This window comes from Manduca sexta, chromosome 17 (genome assembly GCF_014839805.1).
Source record: "Manduca sexta isolate Smith_Timp_Sample1 chromosome 17, JHU_Msex_v1.0, whole genome shotgun sequence".
NCBI classification, from domain to species: Eukaryota; Metazoa; Arthropoda; class Insecta; order Lepidoptera; family Sphingidae; genus Manduca; species Manduca sexta.
In genome coordinates, this window is record NC_051131.1 from 10,732,999 (window position 1) to 10,752,961 (window position 19,963).

The 19,963-nt window shown below is 38.1% G+C and overlaps 1 protein-coding gene across 1 annotated transcript in view; it reads left to right on the top strand.

Moving 5' to 3' along the window:
• LOC115449509 overlaps positions 1-19,963 on the top strand; it is a 233,322-nt gene that overhangs the window by 133,090 nt on the left and 80,269 nt on the right. Inside the window, exon 3 of the mRNA XM_037439633.1 lies at positions 5,619-5,658. Coding sequence (XP_037295530.1) covers positions 5,619-5,658 — 40 coding nt within the window. The remainder of the gene's footprint in view (positions 1-5,618; positions 5,659-19,963) is intronic.

Below are 19,963 nucleotides of genomic sequence, written 5' to 3' on the forward strand. Positions count from 1 at the left end.
CGAGCAGCGGGCCAGTGCTTCCTCCTTCCGGGGCGGTTTTGTATGATTTGTTGGCTGTCGGCCATTTCCCTTAATATTGTCAATATTTCAAATATTAATTGTTATAAATCAGAAAAGTTCACCGTCACGCTTTTTATGGCCGGTATAGAGATTGGATTTTTATTACGGAATTACCCGTTTTAAGTGTGTTGACGTGGACGGCGGTAATGTGGTGTTTGTAAACGAATGAATCGATGAACGAGTCATACTCGCACGTCCGAGGGGAAACTCGTTAAATTATGTAGGTACACTTAGCGCGTCAATCTACGCACTACTTTGAAAAAGTTCCGCCCATAAAACATTAACAAGCACTCAAGAAAATTCCGGAGCGGTGGTCCGTTCGTTAAGTAGTGTCAGCCTGTAGTTTTTCCCACCTCCAGTTAGCGCTGTCCACTTGAGCGGGAAGGGTCGCTGTCAACGCAATTGGCGAGCCGATATCTCCCTGGAGTGTCGCCCTCCGGCCTCGTCGGGGACTTCAGCACGAAGATCATCGCAAAGCCTTCAATTAATGGCAAACAATGCCTCCTCACGCGCCCAATTTTCACTTGTCGCTCTTGTTTTGCGCGGTGACAGTTGGCACGGGTCCGCTGCCCACTCACGCGATGGAGACCATTTCGTATAATAAAAGGATAATCTTACTGAATTTTGTAGTGTGCTTGTTTTTCATACAATAGACATTTGGCTCCAGTATACAAAATTAAGGGAACCTTATTTACATACATAAAAATGTTACAATCAAAACAGCGCATTTTTTTTTCGGCGCCAAATCATAACAAACCAGTGCAAACGCCCGTGTAGTGAGTACATAAATGGCGTCCTTATGCAATTACCGTATTCCATTAACAACATACATAGAATACATTATAACAGCGAGACTGAGCTACAAATCACACGAGTACACACTAAAATCCGTTGAATTCTCGCCACAAAACGCGTCATGGTAAATACTCTGGCGAAGTGTTGTCCGGTACTTTCACAGGCTGAGATACGAGACTCAGCTCGCTCGCTCGGCGCCCGCTATCGATCCGCGGCCAGGGGTTGGGGGGAGGGCAGAAATTTGGGAAAACTTTGAAAGTTTCGCGTCTAATTCAGGCGCACGCACACCACCGCTCGGTTCAACTCTGCACACAGCCATCGACGCGGCCTCGTAATTTTGTTTTGTGTTGGTTGTTTTCGAAATGTCACGTGACTAAGAGTTACGTGACCGGACCACGTATTTGTTGATTGGCGAATATGACCATTGAAACGATGTGGAAATTTGAATTTTGTCCGCGCAAACTTTTCTCGAATAATCCATAATGATTTTCTAAATGTTGAATTAGGTACTCGCTACTAATTCTATAGGTAATTAATGATATGAGCACAATGGTGTCAATGGTTTAAATCTAAATGAAAGTCTAACTATAGGCAAAGTCAGTACTGTATTAGAGTGTTCATTTCTGTATATTAGATTGCAATCATGTACCAACGTTGGCGTTCCGTAATGATTTAAACTAAGTTTTTTTATCTAAAAATGACTTGGTCTTGCTCGCGGGGTGACCCGCTCGAAAAGAAGAAAATGAATGGAGAATAGCGCGACATTTGCAGCGCGTATCAAACATTTTTTTTTTCACTTTCAGTAGTAGATAAGGCCTTTAAAAACTCAAGTGTGTATGCTGTAAATACTGTTTAAAAAAAATTAAAACAACTTTAAACTCACTAACACAACATGCCGGTCGAGAAAACGCACCACAGCACGCTCCGCCTGACCGTCTTTACCGCCTCCAAAAGATTATAGAAAAAACTTTGCAAAAAACGCTATCATTCATCCGCCTAATGTCTATTATCACAGATGATTACGTAATAGATCAAAGAAGTGTCATTATCTATTGTGGCGTGAGTAGCTAAAAGAAAACAATTAAGCAGATGAGTCGGGTGGAGGCAGGACTGGCGCGAGTGACGCCGCAGGACAATGGCACCGGAGACGGCCGCTTCCTGTGGACAGCTACGGGCTCTGCTGTCTTTGGATTAGATAAATACAGTATATTCAGCTTATTTTCTGAAATATGTCGGAATAAATTCACGAAAGATATATAATGATTATAATTGGTGAAATTCGTATATACTATAATTTAATAGATATGGTCTTATCAAATATAAATGTAATAGTGACTATCAAAGCTAATATAATAAATAATTAATAATATATAGGTCATGTCACCCACGAAGACGCGCCCCACCACTTTTAAAGATCGTGTGTTGCTAAAAGCGACTGATCCAAGGCTCAGTTACGACGTTATATATCTTAGTGTGCGCGTGCACTCATGCTACTCACGCACACTATAAGCGATTAGGGAAAGTTGTGGAACGCGTCTTCGTGGATGAAATAAACTATACATAGCTTATGATTACGTCACTGGATATTATTCATAGTTTTATATACAAACTGGATTTTTTAATTTTTTATTCACATTCCTAAGGAATTTATAACCGTTCTGATGATTGCATTTAATCGTGTTCAGATTTTCGAAGGCTGAATGACGAAACAAAATGTAATTTTCATCTGATATAAATATTTTTCTGTTAAAAATTTATTGCTGTTTTAATTCGGGAGCGTCCTTTGTCGCTTGTTGGTAAACAGGCTGTTTGTTCTCTACCAAATAAAGGAATTCCATTGGGCCGCCATTTTCGGCCAGAACAAAAAAAAATGGGCCGAAAAATAAAAACAAGAGAGCAATTAGCGTGATTTAATGGCCATTTAATTAGACTATAATTAATGGGATATTTTACAAGTGGGCGTCTTTTTGTGTTGCCATGTTTTTGTTTTTGAGTAGCGAAATTGTGTTTAAATCGTTTCCTATGTTTTCAAAGATAAGGCGTTACTTAATTTTCATCTATAAATATTGAAGAGTATGCTAGATTTTTGCACAAAATGCAATGTTCCGTACAACGTTCGTTTTTAAAGTTAAATAAAATATGTAGTAAATTATACATTGATGCGAATTAATTTAATTATTTTTTTTTGTGTAATTTAGTTTGTCCTAAAATTAAGGATTAGTCCATAAAAACAATTAACAATGTATAATCAGTGAGACATATTTCACCACAATTTCAGCTGCGAATCGTTGCCCTCTCGAATCTCTATTGTAATTAACATCCGTACGCCATTACATTAATTAAATTGCTCTCTTTTCGAGCGCACGCGTTTACTAATTGTGATTTATTGCGCTTTTTATGATTACTCATAATTGACTCAGGATTCAAGCTATTTTAGGAAACTTCACAAGTATACACATGATTTGCGGTTAATTTCTCCTAATAGATCTACTTACGCACACACACATCACGCATTTATCCCAAGGGGTAGGCAGAGGGGCAACCAACGCACACATTTTTCGTCTATGTGTTCCATCTAGTGATGTGATAGCACCGAGCCTATCGCCTTTTCAGGCACAAATTCCAGAGTCCGGGCTGATATTGAGAAAAAAACCTAATATCACTTTACCCGAAGTGGATTCGAACCCAGGACCTACGGCTGCGAACGTTCTCGTACCGCGCACGCAATAGAAGTATGGCACCGAGGCAGTCTACTTACAAAGATATCTAAATTTAGATATTATTATCAGTACCTAAGATAACCAATATGAAACAGGCTAGCAACTTTGAATTAAGAAGTAATAGGGCATTGACATTGCATGAGTACATTACAAATACAAGGAAGTCAAGAAAATGACAATAAACAAATTAACAGTACCATTATAAATACATGTGAATGCAATATTACCTTGGAGCGAGAACTAAGTACTTAACTGATATTAGTTGTTTTAACATTACTCTATATTTGATTGTCCTTTCTTTGTGTGTTATGTGCAAAACAAATTATTATAATATTATTTTCTATGCTAGTACCATCAACCATGAGAATAAATTAAAGCCATTTAATGCAGCCTTTAAGCAAAGTGAAAAATGATTGTTTGTAAATGACTATTAAATAATCTTTTTTAATTATATTATGTGATTTTTCTTGAATATCAAATAATATAACGTTTACACAAAAGCTAAAATGAATAAACAATAAGCAGACATGGAACTACCCAGTAGCCGATATCCAAGTCTGAAGGGGTTGAAATCCTGTCTGGGGCGTAATTACCATCCAGGTAATAGCCGACGTGGGTGTATTGAAATGTGTTAGTTCTAAAGGACTTGTTTGATGTACATGATATTAAATGTTTAATTCTTTGTTTTAGACTTTCCTGGAAATTTTAATAAGGCGGATAATATAGAGGGTTTTGTAGAGATTTGAGAGATGGGTATTAAATTAATTAGATATTTTTAGTGAGTCTGTTATATTTATACTAAACAAGTAGATTTATTTTCTATCTACATCAGTAATAATGAAAATTGACGATAAAATTCTAGCTCATTCGTCATTCTATTCTAAACATAAAGCCGAGTATATTACGCCTTTACCAAACTTTAAATCTGGCACGCGCCTTTATATTTCTTTTGGGTTCGTTACGTACAAAATCATTATGTTGGGAACAGTTGGGTGAAAACAAACAATGACTCATTGGATGAAGTGGACAAGAGCTGTGTGTTAATACGTGGACATCGATTTGGGGCGAGTTTAAAAGAGTGGTGGCAACAAATAAAGCTGTTAGCGGAATCGGCAGTCGGGTCACGGCGAGTCACGGGATCAAGTGCACTTCTACGTGGCGACTGCTACACACGGGGCGACGGATCTAGAGATATGAATTTTGTTCCCGGATATTATCGGTTTTTATTTTAGTTTTATTAGATACGTAGCGACTTTCTCATATAACATTTTATATTCTAAGGAAATACGTTAAGATTTTATTCTTAAAATATTTAATCTTTTTTATTTTTAGATAGTCATGACCTTTTCATAATAAATAGGTCATGATTATTGGACTTATAATTTTGTAAAATCAACTTTAACACTTTTAGATTTCCTAATTTTCGTTTAATATTTTCACAGCCTACAACTTTACAATATTTTTCTGTGCTTAAACCGCGTGAAATTTAAAATGTAAATATATTACAATTTCTTATACACTGAAAGAAACGCCCAAGGCTAAATACTATTCAATTCCACATAAGACAAGATTTCATGCGACACAATCCAAATGATCTCATGTGTACCTGACCGACCGCCTCAAAAGAAAACCGACGCGAAGTAATAAGAAAAGGTAGAAGTGCCCCATTGAATGATAACTCCGGGCCCTTTGTCTCGCACGTCCGTCTTGACGAATCGAATTAAAAGGCTTATTGTGTCTACGTGACAGGTCCTCAACTCCTCAGCCCCTCTCGTTTTTGTTTCAAGCAAACTAAAATATTACAGGCCATTCACTACCCCAACTCGGGGACGGAGATTTGCTACTTGAATTTGTACTCAATTTTTAACAGGGACCCTTAATTAAGAGCTGCTCTTTATTGGCGAGAGAATTCTTAATGCGTTAATTGTCGAAATGCAATCTTGAGAGAGCTTTTCAATCATACAAATGTCTAGGGTGGGATTTGGGAATTAATTAGTGAAATATTTTGGTGTAATTTTTTATTTTGTTTTTTTTTTGTTTCAGGCTTCGTTACGGCATCGGATGCCATCGCCATCAGATCAAGGTAAGTTCAGAAATCACACGAAAATTATGATACATTACTCAGAAATTTGTTGGTAAACATCTAAATAACCTAACCTAACATTTTGAAAATAAATTAAAAATATTATAATTAAGGTATTGAAAAATTTTATACATAGCTCTTCCCTATGCCTGTACTTTTTGTTTATGTTACATTTTATCCAAAAAATAACTTTTGTTGAATTATCGAAAAGTCCATACTTAGAAAAATACTACAATTTATCTAACAACTTGTAATCATTTCGGCGTAAATAAAACAAAATCGACATCCAACAGTCTCAAAGAAAAAATAAATCACACGACGCAAAATAGTTCAAACAAATGTTTGCTCCAATGTTGCCAACTTAGCAAATTCCCTATAGCATCTTAATTATTCATTACATCGCAGACGTCGACCAAAAAGTGAACCATAAAAATATGTTCTAAAAACGAACACGCACATTAATGAGCAGCGTGCAATATTTATACACAAGCCACCCTAATTGCTGGGGTGGAGAGTGGAAAAAATGGGCAATTTCACGTAATGTAATATGTATATTTAAGGCGAAGTTCCCAAACGCGGTGGAGTTTTGTCGCGGTCGTACTTATTACAGCGCCACTTCAAACGTCTTCCTGAGCCCGATTCTGTTAATGCGGGTGCGGAGGTTGCTCTACTTCACTATGATGTTTGACAGTTGTGCCGGTTTGATAGTAGATAACATGTAGATTATGCTGTTATGATTTAATAGTTATCATGTATATGGATATTAAAATAAAATCAATAATTATTTTTGAGGGTTACTGTTTTATTGAAAGACTAACATAGAACGATTATCATGATCCCGAATTGTTATTTCAGTACTCTACTTTTAGATATTTATAATGATAATCAATATAAACGTTATAAATAATACTCTATGTCAAAAACCAATTCCATGTTTTACACTTCAAAGTAGAGCATTTTATCTAACGTTGCACTGTGTAAGTAGCCAGGATTTTTATTTTTTCAATATGTTTAGGTGGTTTCGTTCCCCTCGCCGCCACAATTTCCTCTTGACGGAAACCCTCAATCTAATGATACGGCTGTGTTAAAAAACACAAGGAAATTTAATAACGCCAAGAGCGCGAGAGGAAAACAAAGAAAATTTAATTTCAACGATTCCCACATGCTCAATATTGCTGAAAAGTTGAGCTTACCTTGCAAAATTAAAAAATCCCTTGTACCGTTAAGATTTACCACGCTTTCCTTCAACTCGGGTAATGTCACCCGAGGTAAAACCGGGACACAAATCTGCATATCACGTTACGGGGACAGTTACCCACTGTAATTGCCCGGGACAAAGCTTTAACACATTTCAAAGGTAAGCAAATTAGTTCCACACTTAATGATCCGACAAAGCGCGTAAATCTTTTTAAAATGCGCACCCGAAGTACCGCTGGGGTTGGTAAGCAAAAAATGTTTGCATAATCCAGGGACGCATATGCAAATCCACGGTCCCGTGCAGGGAAAGGCGGTGAAATTGTATCAAATTGTTTCAACGACATGTAGGCTTTGCCGGCAATTTGTCAAGTGAGCAATGATTATTTTTGTCCCCGTTTGGGTCTGATGGTGTTACGTGTTTTCGACGTTTTTGTGCCATCGTTGGTGAATTATTACTATCAGTAGATAGTAAAATATTTAGAATATGGATTGACAATTTAGCCTAATCTAGACTTAAAGACCTTATAAATATTGAATCCCTTCATAGAATACACAACAATGATGCGATTATAAAAGCCGTTGTAAGTCGTAAAGTAGAGATCCGAGTCCCTTTATATGGCCAAATTTAATGATGGAGTATTGGCTATTAATGCCTTTACGGTCGCCTCGTTTGTTTAATGTCATCGTACTTTGAGTCTGAGATCGTCCAAAATATTAATAACATTTTTGAATAATGCAATCTCGTGCCAATTCTTACATACACACACACAACATCACGCATTTATACCCGAAGGGGTATGCAGAGGCGCAACCAAGGCACCCACTTTTCACCAAGTGTGTTCGGTCCCATGATGTGATAGGGGGCGAGCCTATCGCCATATCGAGCACGAATTCCAGACTCCAGGCTGATACTGAGCAGAAAAACCCAAATATCACTTTGCCTGACCCAGGATTCGAACCCAGGATCTCAGAGCGCTGTCGTACCGCGCATGCAGTACAACTACGCCACTGAGGCAGTCAAATTTTGGCTTATAAAATTCATGAAAATTGTTCACGTATAGAATTTGACTTCGGTATCAGAAAGGCTCGCCTTCGAACACTTAATCAGTGTAACGTAAAAGCCCAAGTTTCATGTGTACCTACCTTCTGACATAAAAGCGTTAGTATTCATAGAGCTATACACTCAGTCACTTCATCACCTTGTCCATTATAGTCAACCATAATATTCCCGCAATGTTAAATAAAGCCCATGTGCATTATGGTCGGTGGCGGGCCGGGCCGTCCGCTGAAAAATGTTATACGCCACCTGTGGCGCGGTAATCGTATGCGTTTATCTCCACGGGGAACGTATGCACTGGGGTCCATCGTGTGGACGCGCACCTTCACTAGGAATATTGGATATTCTATATATTTTTTTTATTCTGTCCACATGGTAAGCTAAACTTAACTAACGATAAAATTACAGTACTATCATAGTAAATACTAACATGGAACGTTGAGGTATATCACTGGCTCACTATTACAAGGTCCTGTGTTAATTTTACTTATGTTGCAAAATTTACATACAAATTTTATAGAAGTAAAATTTTAAAAGATAATTCATGGTTCCGCCTTTATTTATCTTTCGGAGTTATTGGAAATTTGACATAGAACCGTGTAATAGTGAGCCAGCCATATGTGTATCCACAGTCGCAAAAAATATTCTAGACTAGAATAGTTAAAAGAATAAACCAATCAGATTCATTTAATAGCGCAACCAAAACATTAAATTCGTAAATCCCGGACGCCCACATCGTGCGGTGTTTGCATCCATTCAATTCCGCACCAATAGGCTGAATTTATGCGATGTCCAGCGTTCAGGCAATTATCATTCACGCAATGATTGCTCAGTGTCCACTCGGCGCGCGGCCCGCACCGTCCGACACCGCCGGACACCGCCGGACACCGCACGCGATACACGATCACACTCCCGCACCCGTCCAATTAACACGCCCATCGCATCCCGCTCAATTGACCAAACGATTTATCGACTCCGACCCGATACGTAGTTTATTTTTACCGCGGGAATTCACCAACATTTTCCCACGGCTATGAACTCCTAACGTTGAACGGCTTTATGTAACCGAGCGGACGTAATAACTATAAAGGTAAGCAAGAAATCTGGACAATAAAGTCCGACAAAAAAGAGGGCTAGTGCAGGGCAAATAGTTCGTGAAATTCGGTAGGGGCCAGCGACGGGACGCGCGTGCCCGGCGCGGCGCGGTAGACGGGACACTTTACGACGGTCCTCTCACTAAACCTGCCCATTATGTTGGGTTAAAGGATCGCCATGCTCGAGTTATAAAGATGCCGAACGCTCAGCTAAGATTTGTAGCCGGTTTATGGATGTAGAAGGGTTGTTGGATGCAGCGGAGGGTATTATGATCATGTTGAGTCGAGAGGTCGTATCATTTCCAGGAGTCAACATTGCGAACATGATGGAGGGCTTTTGAATGGGGCAGCATAAAAATGTGAAGTCGGGCTCCGGTGTAGCGCAGGATTACTCAACTCTGAAGCGTAGTACGAATAATGAACGCATGCAAAATATTGCGGTTCAACATATTTTATTTTGATTTTTGTTGTATAGGAACAAATTTTACTAAGACAATCGTGTGATTTATTTTTAATTACGTTTATAAATCCAGATAAGTATAAATTACATGTTAGACGAATTAATGAAATAAAACAAACTATGTAAATAGTTTCTTTGAAGCACCGATACAAAACAGGAAACTAGCGAATTTCTCGCAGACTTACTAAATTGGTTAGCAGGTTAGACATGTGAGGCTAATTGTACACGGCAATCGTGATCGTCCAGTGCAAACAAGAGGAGGCAAAGGCGCTTACAGGTGTTTGCCGAAAGCCCTCACGTAAACAGCTCAGTGTCGAGTTCCTTTTGCGTTCGTATCTCCTTTGCGTCTAGTGTAGACCGACTTGCTCCATTGCAAACCAAGTTACAATTGTTTGTTGTGTTCATTAAGGGGCTGCATGCTTGGAAAATTAATAATCATTTATATATTTATTTTTTAACTTAAATAGAAATATAGAGACTTAAATTTTATATAAAAGCAAGGAATAGTAAATTCGGCTATTACACAATGAAAGGTAATACAATATCTAAGTAATAAACATTTCAAATATGCCTTAAATCGGTTTCCATGTAACAAGAACGCCTACCCTTTCCGCCATCAATAGACTTCACAATTTACCGCAAAATTTTCATTAAGAGTTACAAAAGAGGATTCTCGAACTCAAACATCGAACGTGGAAACAAAAGTCGGCGGCGTTATTCGAAACTTATGTAAAATACAATAAAGTTTCCCAAATTAACCTCAAAGGTAGGGTCCAAACGGTTTCTAGACTGCGGTGGCACCCGACGCGACTCGGTCAATCCTTTTGACGCGTGCCGCACCGTGTGAACACGCCCTTTGAGCTCTCACCTACGACTACAAACGTTTTGCGTTCTCGGTTTGTGAAATTAATTTTGTAAGATCGAACGACCGATGTTTTATTCAATAGTTTGCAGACAAAGTTGAGAAGTGGAGCGTGGATTTAGAAGTAAATTTAATCGCTTTCTTGTTCAAGATAATATGAACTTGTATCTGTTAAATGTATATGAGATAAAAAAAACGACGAAGTTTAAAACCGTTACCTAAAACGTAGGCACCTAAGCCAAGCCGCGAAAGTTAGCTCGTTGGCTGGCGGATTCCTAAGTACAAAATATGCAAGTGCGCCGGCGGCGGGCGCGGTTTTTGAGCGGACCCCGTGCATATTGCATGAGACAAACTTTTGCCGATCTCACCAATATTTCAACGTGGGAAATCCTTCGCTTTACTTCCACGAACAGATTAAACAATGCATCTAAAATAAGGGTACCTATGTGTGCTGTGTAGGTGCTTTGAATTTAAGATCCAAGAAAATTCTTTATTTTTAGGTGACTTATTTTGTAACCAGCTTATCTCGTAATAAATATACATGAATGGTTGAACGATATATCCCTCCGACATGCCAGACAATACGAAATCAACCTGACAATGGACTGAGCAAATCAATCTGAGCAATTATTCCATCCCCTAACAAAATAGCGAGTGCATATTAATATCAGCTCTCCGTGTTCTGAGCTCGGTTCAACGGCGCTGTAATAGCACACAATAGTACATATTCAATGAATTAGATTGCACTTGAGACTTAATTTCATTTCCTAATACCGTGCACGTATTTGCTTCCATCCATCCGTGTTTGCGAGCTACCACATTCATTCCCTCCTACAGACGATATTTTCCTTTTGTCTAGACGAAATCTTAACGAATATTTAAATTGCACGTATGATGAGAAGTACATTATTTGCTCTCGCTGTTAGAAATGCGCTATTACAAGTTCAATGTGTATGTGCTATTGTTTGGTTTATATTACGAAAATACAATTGCGGTTAGGTTAGGAGCACGAGTATCAGGAATCCTCAACAAATACAATTTTCGTATACAATCGCGGTTTAACAACGAATGTGTGTTCGGAACGCGAGTGGTATCTCCAAATTGCTCATGTAAGACAAAATTAACCCTCACCCACATTAACACAGATAAGTCGGCGAGCTCATTTGCGAGCCTTCCGGCTGGCGCTCGTTACATCTTGATATTCTTTACCCCTTCACCGATACCCGGCACCACACGAGCAATAAATGGCGCGGAAGGAGCCCGCTATCGCACCGCCCGATATCTTCCATCCGAATTAATTTCAGAACGCGCTGCTTCTCAGAAACGAACTAAGTTCGCGGACTTGTTATTTCTACGTGGAGCCGAGCGAGCGCGACTTCTAATCGCGAAGAGTCGCGAGATAAAATGGCGACCCGTAATTACCATAACGCGCCTTTCGAAGATATGTGGAGAATCTTAATGGTACGGTGGCTCCGTAAATAATGGGCTCTTATGGGAAAGTTGCTAAAGCGCACTGTTTCGTGTGTAATTTTAAAGGGTTTCGTGGCTCACGTGCTTTTTGAATAATGTGCTAAATGCGGAGGCGGGCGTTTTAATGACGGCATTTATTTTCATATATATTTATGTACATGATTTATACACCGTTGTGGTGTTCGTTTGCTGTGATAATTTAATTATGGAGGTTATATTTATCTGTAACGATTCTTCACGTGTTATAAATAAGTGTATTATTATCTTGCCGATCCAGTGAGCAACAACAGCAGTTAATTATAAAGTGGAATTGCATCTAAGACGGCGTTGGGCGGTGGGCGCACAACAAAGCGTTCACCGCGATCGCGCTATCAGCCGCAGGATGCAGACGGCCGCAGATTACGCGTGAATTATGAGCTATTTCAGAACTGTGGTCGCCCGCGGCAGCCGCGGCACGCCGTTGTCTCGCAGCTTCTTTCGCCGCCGGTTAATGTTCCATCGGATGTGTGCCGTGTAATCATGCTTGTCTGCTAGGTCTTGCATGAATGCATGCATCTGTCTTGTTTATTATTACCGTTCTTACACGTTTTTCATTTATCTACTATGTCACACCTGTGTAATTATGTGTTATTCAAATAACTAAACACTAAATATATTCACTCATGCTGGTAAAACTGAATGATGTTTACAAAAATGTATATTTCATTACCCGAACCTTGCTATGGTAATATTTACTTGTGGTATTAAATTATTCGACGCAGCGTGTTTGTAGAGTAAAACATTTATTTAGAAATGCTTGAAGCCACAGCGGTGCACCTCAGCGCAGGAACGTGTTCCCCGCAAATTACAAGCGCTGTAAATTAGGCACCAAAAACAGTCTCATTTTCCACTCGAGTGCTGCGGCTAATATTGTCTCGCTCCTAAAATATGCAGTCTTACCTGCGGAAACTGGCTGGATATACTGTAATTGTTGAATGTACTGCATCGTTTAATCCCGGCTACATCTTCTGGAATGTTCGAGAATGCAGCCAAGATTTGCAGTCTGCGGCGCGGTCTTGGCCCCCGGCCTAGCGCCGCCTTAATACACAGCTTAACTTGAGACCGAATTTCTTGACGCCGTGTGTACCACGTGCGGCTTCCAGCGGTGCGACTAAGCACGTCCGTAAACAAGCATTAAAAACTCGTTTGCTTCCGTGAACCCTTTAAAAAGAGTTAAAGTTGTAACACCCCCGAAAACCTCCTTCGATCCGTAAAACTCGGGCGACGGCAAACAGCCGTCAGGCGTCATAGATGAAATTGCAAAAATGTAAAAGAGCTAATGTTTGCTCACCTTAAACCCCTTCCCGACCCCACGCGCGGCGTGACGAGCCGGATAAAAGGCTTTAATACACCCTCATCCCTTATTACGGAACTTGAAAAAGACAACAATATAGATCCAATGTGTCGCGGGCGCGGGCAATCATACGCGCATCAAAGGTGACGCGAGCTACCCGAGTGTGGAGGCGGCTTTATGTAACCGGCTTGTAACGCGATTCTGTATGGAAATGTACAGTCAAAGGGGCACGCGCGTTATGAAATCTGAAACAATACAGATTGTGACAATCACGTCTCCTCCGTACATCAGGAAATGTTATTTGAATTGTAATGAGAGGCGCCAGTTCTTGCTCTGTAAATATGAATTTGTTAAGCTACGTCGAGCGTGTAAGCACAAAATCCAACTAACGTGTGAGTAGAGAACAATGCTTTCACACTTGTTTCTAGTTTCTTTTCTTATTCGTAACACGTTTAATTTTATTTGAATTCCAAATTTTTTATTAATTTACAATTTCAACGCGAACCGAATCTCTGGCCATCAACATTATTTTCTCTTTAAAATAAACTATTTGAGTTTTGATTATAATGTACAATATAATGCCATTTAACTGGCAACACAAAGTCTCTTTCTACATGCGGTTGGCACAGAACACATCAAGCAGTCATTACCGCCCTCGTGAAAAATCTCCACGAGCTACTTTGCAAGTCAAAACTCCTTCACGTCGCACCTTCGGCGTCTGCGGAGAGCTTCTGCCACTTCTGAACGCCTGGTGTCGAAATTCTATGTTCTTGTGACTTACAATGGCTATTTGGATAGGAATGAATATTAAATGGATTTTAAAGCAATGTTTTTTTTTGAGAAAAATTATAAAATAATACTTATTGCGTAATTTTTTTTTTTGGCTACGTATATCTGATATAAATAAATAGGACTAAAATTATAACGGATCTTATCTAGAGGATGATTGCCGGTCATGAAAATATGATGAGACCACCTACATAATCAGGTATTGTACAAAACAAATTAAAGATAGTTCAGCAGTGCAAGAAATGAAAAAGGGTGCGGGATCCAAATCTGCCTAAAGATTTTAAAATTATGAAAATAAAAACTACATAATATGTTATTAGTTATTGCTTTGAAACAAAAACAAAAGAAAACCGATCTCGAGATACACATTGTCTGCCATTATCATTTTACGTGATTTATATAACGTGAACAAGCACAAGATTTCCAATATATCGATACATGCCACATGCTCACATCGTTAAGGCGACGTGTACGCCATTACAAGGAATTATTCGCGCGACAGGCCGCAGCGCGTCGCCGCGACAAATTGACATTCAATCAGTGTCGCCGCATTGTTTCCCTATCAATCCTTATTGGAAGGCACCGCGCCGATATGCCGCCATCAAATCGCAATTTGTTTATGAAAATTTATTGTATTCGCCATTACCGCGGATTTTTCCTACGGGAGCGACCCCGCGGAACGAAATCACCTTATTCAATTCCCTTTTTGCATACACGCGTGTCTTCCGAGGGGGTGGCTGTTTTGAACACGTGAATCGCGTTTGTGATATGTTCGCTTCCTATTAGTCTCATTTTGGCAGATCATTTAGTATAGGTTGAATGGTAAATCGGTGGATAAAAACAAAAATATTTTTGTAATAGTTTACTAAGCAGAATTATCAATATGTGGTTTAAAAACTTGTTACATTCTTCCTACATTCTTCCTGCATTTTTCCTGTATTATTGATAATTCAATTTAATAAAGATGATGTTTAATCAATTACTTATTACTTTAACACAATATATGTCTATTAAGTAAGTACGTACCTAGCTCGTAATTCGTGAAACTTATCAATAAACCAATTGTATCAAGAACTACGTCACTTTCAAAATCGCACATCAAAAACCAATATCCACACATGCTTATGACATCTTCAAATATTTCCTCGAAGAAACGGATCACAGGTATTCCCAATCCGAATTCCACGTAGCATCATTTATCAGTAGAATTAACGCGTCACCCGCCGATGGCATCGTGCGGTATGACACCGTTTCCCTTCTGTTTCGTGGATTTGGCAAAAGAATTGTCGCATATATCACCGTTAATAGGGTGAGCAGAGAGCACTACTTATGCCTAATGCGACAAGGAAACATGCCACGCGCCCGCACACGAATACATTACCATACGCCAATGGCAATAAATATCTGAGCTCCCTTGAAAATATGATTATGTCTTCATTGGTATTGGTTCTGAATTTGGCGGCAATTTTGTTCCATTTTGCACCTGCAAAAGTGCAACATTAACCCTTTTTTTGGCGTAACAATAAACAAGTAATGGTCGTAAACAACACGATATAGCGTTGTAAAAAGCAACGACGTCTGTAAACACAGACGGGTGACGTTCGCTGATGGTAGACAAAAACGGTAAAGATGTACCTTTTACCGCTCGGATGTCTTCAGCTAATTCCTTATTGATACGTGCATCACTTAGAGGGATGCTACTGAGTGCTATACAGCGTAATGTAAAGGTATTAGACTTAAGTCTACGAATTTTTGTGATGTTTTTAATTTATCTTTGTTTATAATATTATTATCTCAACGTTGTTCTTTTGCTGGCGGTTTTTTTAACCATGTACGGTCAGCTACAAAAATAGTTAAATAAATTCCAAATCTCAAAACGCTTCTACACGTTGATTTCAATAGAAAATATTGTTTTTCTTTATCTAATAAAGTTAATCCTTTGCAGTTTATTTTAATGAAGGAAAAACGATTATTGACGAGGACACAAAATTTTAAATACGATTTAAAAATTTTAATTTGTTTAGCTACTTTTGTGGCTGAGTGTACAATGCACCAACACGCCAAGGGCCTCTGCTATCGTCACAAGTATTCCCCAAGTACATCATACCGAAACTACTTACACCTACTTACCTATGCAACCAATGTATTGCATAAATATATTAGAAAAACACTTCATAACCAAGTAAAATTATTTGCCAACAGATTATGCTAAACACTAACAGTACATTTCCACGTGCGCAGCACACAGAATGAATTTACCATCCCCTCGCTAAAAACCTGTTATATTTTCAACACATGATTATGTAAAAGAATTCCCTGATTTCAACATGCGAGGGAAACGAAATGTGTGTCGTTAAGATCCGAGACTTAGCCGATTTGCATTTCACCACTTTGTGGGGTGTTTTCTCACAATTGAAAAATTATTTTTATTGGTCTGATGGAATTGGAGGGTTTTTGTTCATATTTCACGCTGTCGATATGGCTTATGAAGCTATTAAGACTAAAATAAATAATTTCGAGAAATGGTAATACAAACTTCGGTGGTTGTTTATATTGTTCGATTTTAATTTCACTTATGGACTTACTAGAAAACACTTCACTAAGTAATACATGTAAGCAAAGTTTTTTATTACATGATACCTAAAATGTATTTTTGTTAGAGTAAGAAATAAATATCACGTGCAAGGGAAAAAATTAAAAACAGCAAAATGTAGTTTTTTAGTCCACCGCTAGGAATAAACATGAAAGCGTTTGTAAATTTAGATGTCAACAGGCGTAATTGGATGCATTTTTTATTTCCATTCATTTGGTTGCAGCAAAACCGATTTCGCTTGGAATAGAAAAGACAACTGCATCGGAATGAACTCGCGACAGCTGTTTCATGTCGCGCCGATCGCCAAATTAGGCCTGTCAACGAACTCCATTTATCCACAAAAATAATAAATAAACTCCAATCGTTAATTAAAAAATTCCCTTCGAAAACATTCATCAAGAGTTAACGATTTAAGCAAATCATAAGTCAAATATTTCAACGGCAAACGACTTCCTCGTCAAGTTAATAACAAAACAAATTGCAAACGAAATGCCCAGCAGCGATTAATCATTGCAAAAAATTAAGGTACAATCCTTAAAAATATTTTTATTATGAAAATCCCCAAAATTACTCGACAAAACTGCACGTCGCAGATATAATGCAATAAGCCATTTAGAAGGATAAGAAAAAGGGATGGTAGTCATTAGCATATAATGACAGTAATTAAAATACACAAATAGAGCTATAAAGGCGGCCCGCGTTGAAGGGTTGTCTTCATCATTCGCGGCGTGAATTTATACATGGCAAATATTTTCGGTGCGGCTCAAGAAGGCCGCATCGGAATTAAGAAAGGCATTGTTTAATTTATTAATTAATGGACCCACTGTTGCGGAGACGATGATGGCGGCGGAATCGCTCTGCACGCCAGATTATTATAATACGAATATACGTTGTTATGAAAATGTTTGCGATTGATTTTAAATGTCTCGTCAGCTGTCTTTTATTTAAAAGATTTGTGTTTTTTTTAAATTGGTGAAATACATAAGTGAAGTTATACTAAAAAAGTACAAACATAATATACAGCTTGTTTCACAAAGGAGAAATGAGTAGTAATAAAAAAATGATTACTCTGATAATTTCACTCAAATAATTACAAATAAATGTTGGGATCATGCAACTACTTGTCTCGTCGCGATAATAGGAACCTCAACCACTTCGCTACGAATACTGTCAACAGTATTGTTGGCGTATGCCTAGAACGATTTCAAATAAATCATATAAAATTTATTTTTCATTAAAAAAATACTCTCTCATTAAACCAGTTTAAATTAAATCAATAAACTAACTTACTTTTTATGTTCATAACAATATAGAGATTTATCAATATATTTCATTCATCATAGGACCAGCGCTTCACACAATCCATTCGACAGACCAGGATCTCGGTGAAATTATTTAAATTCATTTCTCGACTCCGCTCCACCGCCTCGCAGACAATGGGTTAGCTAATTACGAGATGTAAAGCTTTATTAACGCAATCGGGCGGTTATTAACATAAAAAAATAATATTTACTGGCCCCTTGTACCGAGCTTGCTACTTAATTTACGTATATTACAGAATTAGGTTTACGTTCCCAACCCTTCCTTACAAATAATTGCCGAGATGTTCAGCGCTGAAGAATGGTTAACCGTCAAGATTAAGACTCGTCAGTTGTTACGCTCGATGATATTTTGCATTCTAATTGCAGATATTAACACTTCCATGGAAATATTTGCTCAATTGAACTTTCTGGTGACGGAATAAAGTCGATTATGTATTTCGTGTTACAAATACAAAATATGATTTAGCTACATTGAAAAAAGGAAGCAATGAATTAGTTAATTCATAGATATAGAGATAAACAATAGATGACGTCGAGTTTTATTAACTAATCGTAATAAAATAATAATTCTTCTTGCCAATCTCTATTATAACTATACTAATAAGCTGCATTATCACTATAAAAAAAAATTACAGCATTACAACTGAAGAAAACGAGTTACCTTAGACGTCATCCAAATTGCCCATTGATATTGTAATGCGCAAAATCCCTAAGATTCGAAACGTTCAAATATTAGCATATAAATGGCGAGTAAAATATGACATCAGCATTTTAATTTTTCGATATTACAAAGTGATTTACAAATTAGCGGGTAAGAAAGGCGCCATGACACGGCTTGAGAGGGTCCGCTTGCACAGATGTTCTATTTAAATGTAAATTTTTCACCGACATGACGACATGGATAAAAAAAATCGAAATCAAAATGTTTGATGGCGCCACTGTATTGTATGAGGGGGTGGAAAATTAATATACTCTCGTTAGTATTGAATCAATTGTTGAAATATGCTAGGAGGAAATCCAACTGTAGATAGTAGCAAAAAGAAATATATTCTTTTAATCAATGAAATGAAATGAAATGATTTATTTGAATCTGTAAAATGTTATACATTATTTAGATTCCGTCAATATTAACTCTACCACCAGTTCGGAAAGCAGTTTTCACCAGAGAAGAACGGGCAAGAAACTCTGGTGTTGTTCTTTTCAATCAGTTTAGGGTAAAGACAATAGAATCAAACGGCACTATAATACCTCTGTTCAACAGCGTTCATCACAATCAATCACTCCCTTTCTATTTTTTATCACTTCATTTCCTGCTCTAAAAAACACAAAAGATCATAAAAAGAATTTAAAAAGAAAATCACACCGAACACATTACGTTCACAAAGAAGAAATTAACTACGTTTGACAGCGGTATTTAATCAACTCACACAACAAACACTAGGAGGGTGACAATTGCAAGCACCGGATGAAAAAAGAAAGTATTCTTTTCACTGCAAAGGGCAACAGAAAGAATTGCGGGAACCGGAAATGGAAGTGACAGATCGCCGACAATGGTGGAAAGTCACACCTCTTGTTTACGGGGCAGCGGGCACGCTCCGAATTAGCCGTCGTTTACTTAAATACTTCAAATAATTAGGTGGAATGGCCATTAGTGTTGCTGGGGTCGGGATTCTTTCATGCTCCGCACTAATTGTGTTCAGGGGTTTGTACCAGCGAAATGTGGATTAGTGTGTGTAATAATATTTATGGAATGGATTTACCGTAGAAGAATTACTAGCTATATACCATTTTCTTAAAGCTTTATTTCCCTATGATGCCACTCTACTTTATAACGTGCAATAATGATCAAAATCTTAGCAAACGGATGGCGCCTTAAAAGCATAATTTAAAATTAACGAGTTATAAAACAGGAGGCCGAGATGCCTTCACATTAATGCCCTTAGCAACGAATTAACGAATCGATCATAATTGATTAAGTACCGCCCGTAAGAAATACCACAAAGGAGTCCAAACCACCACCGACGAAAACAAAAACACTCTCCCCTCTTTTTTGACCAAGCAATGGAAAGCGAAATCTGGCTTTGTTCATTTACTCGGTAAACCGATAATTTCATTAAACAACAAAGTG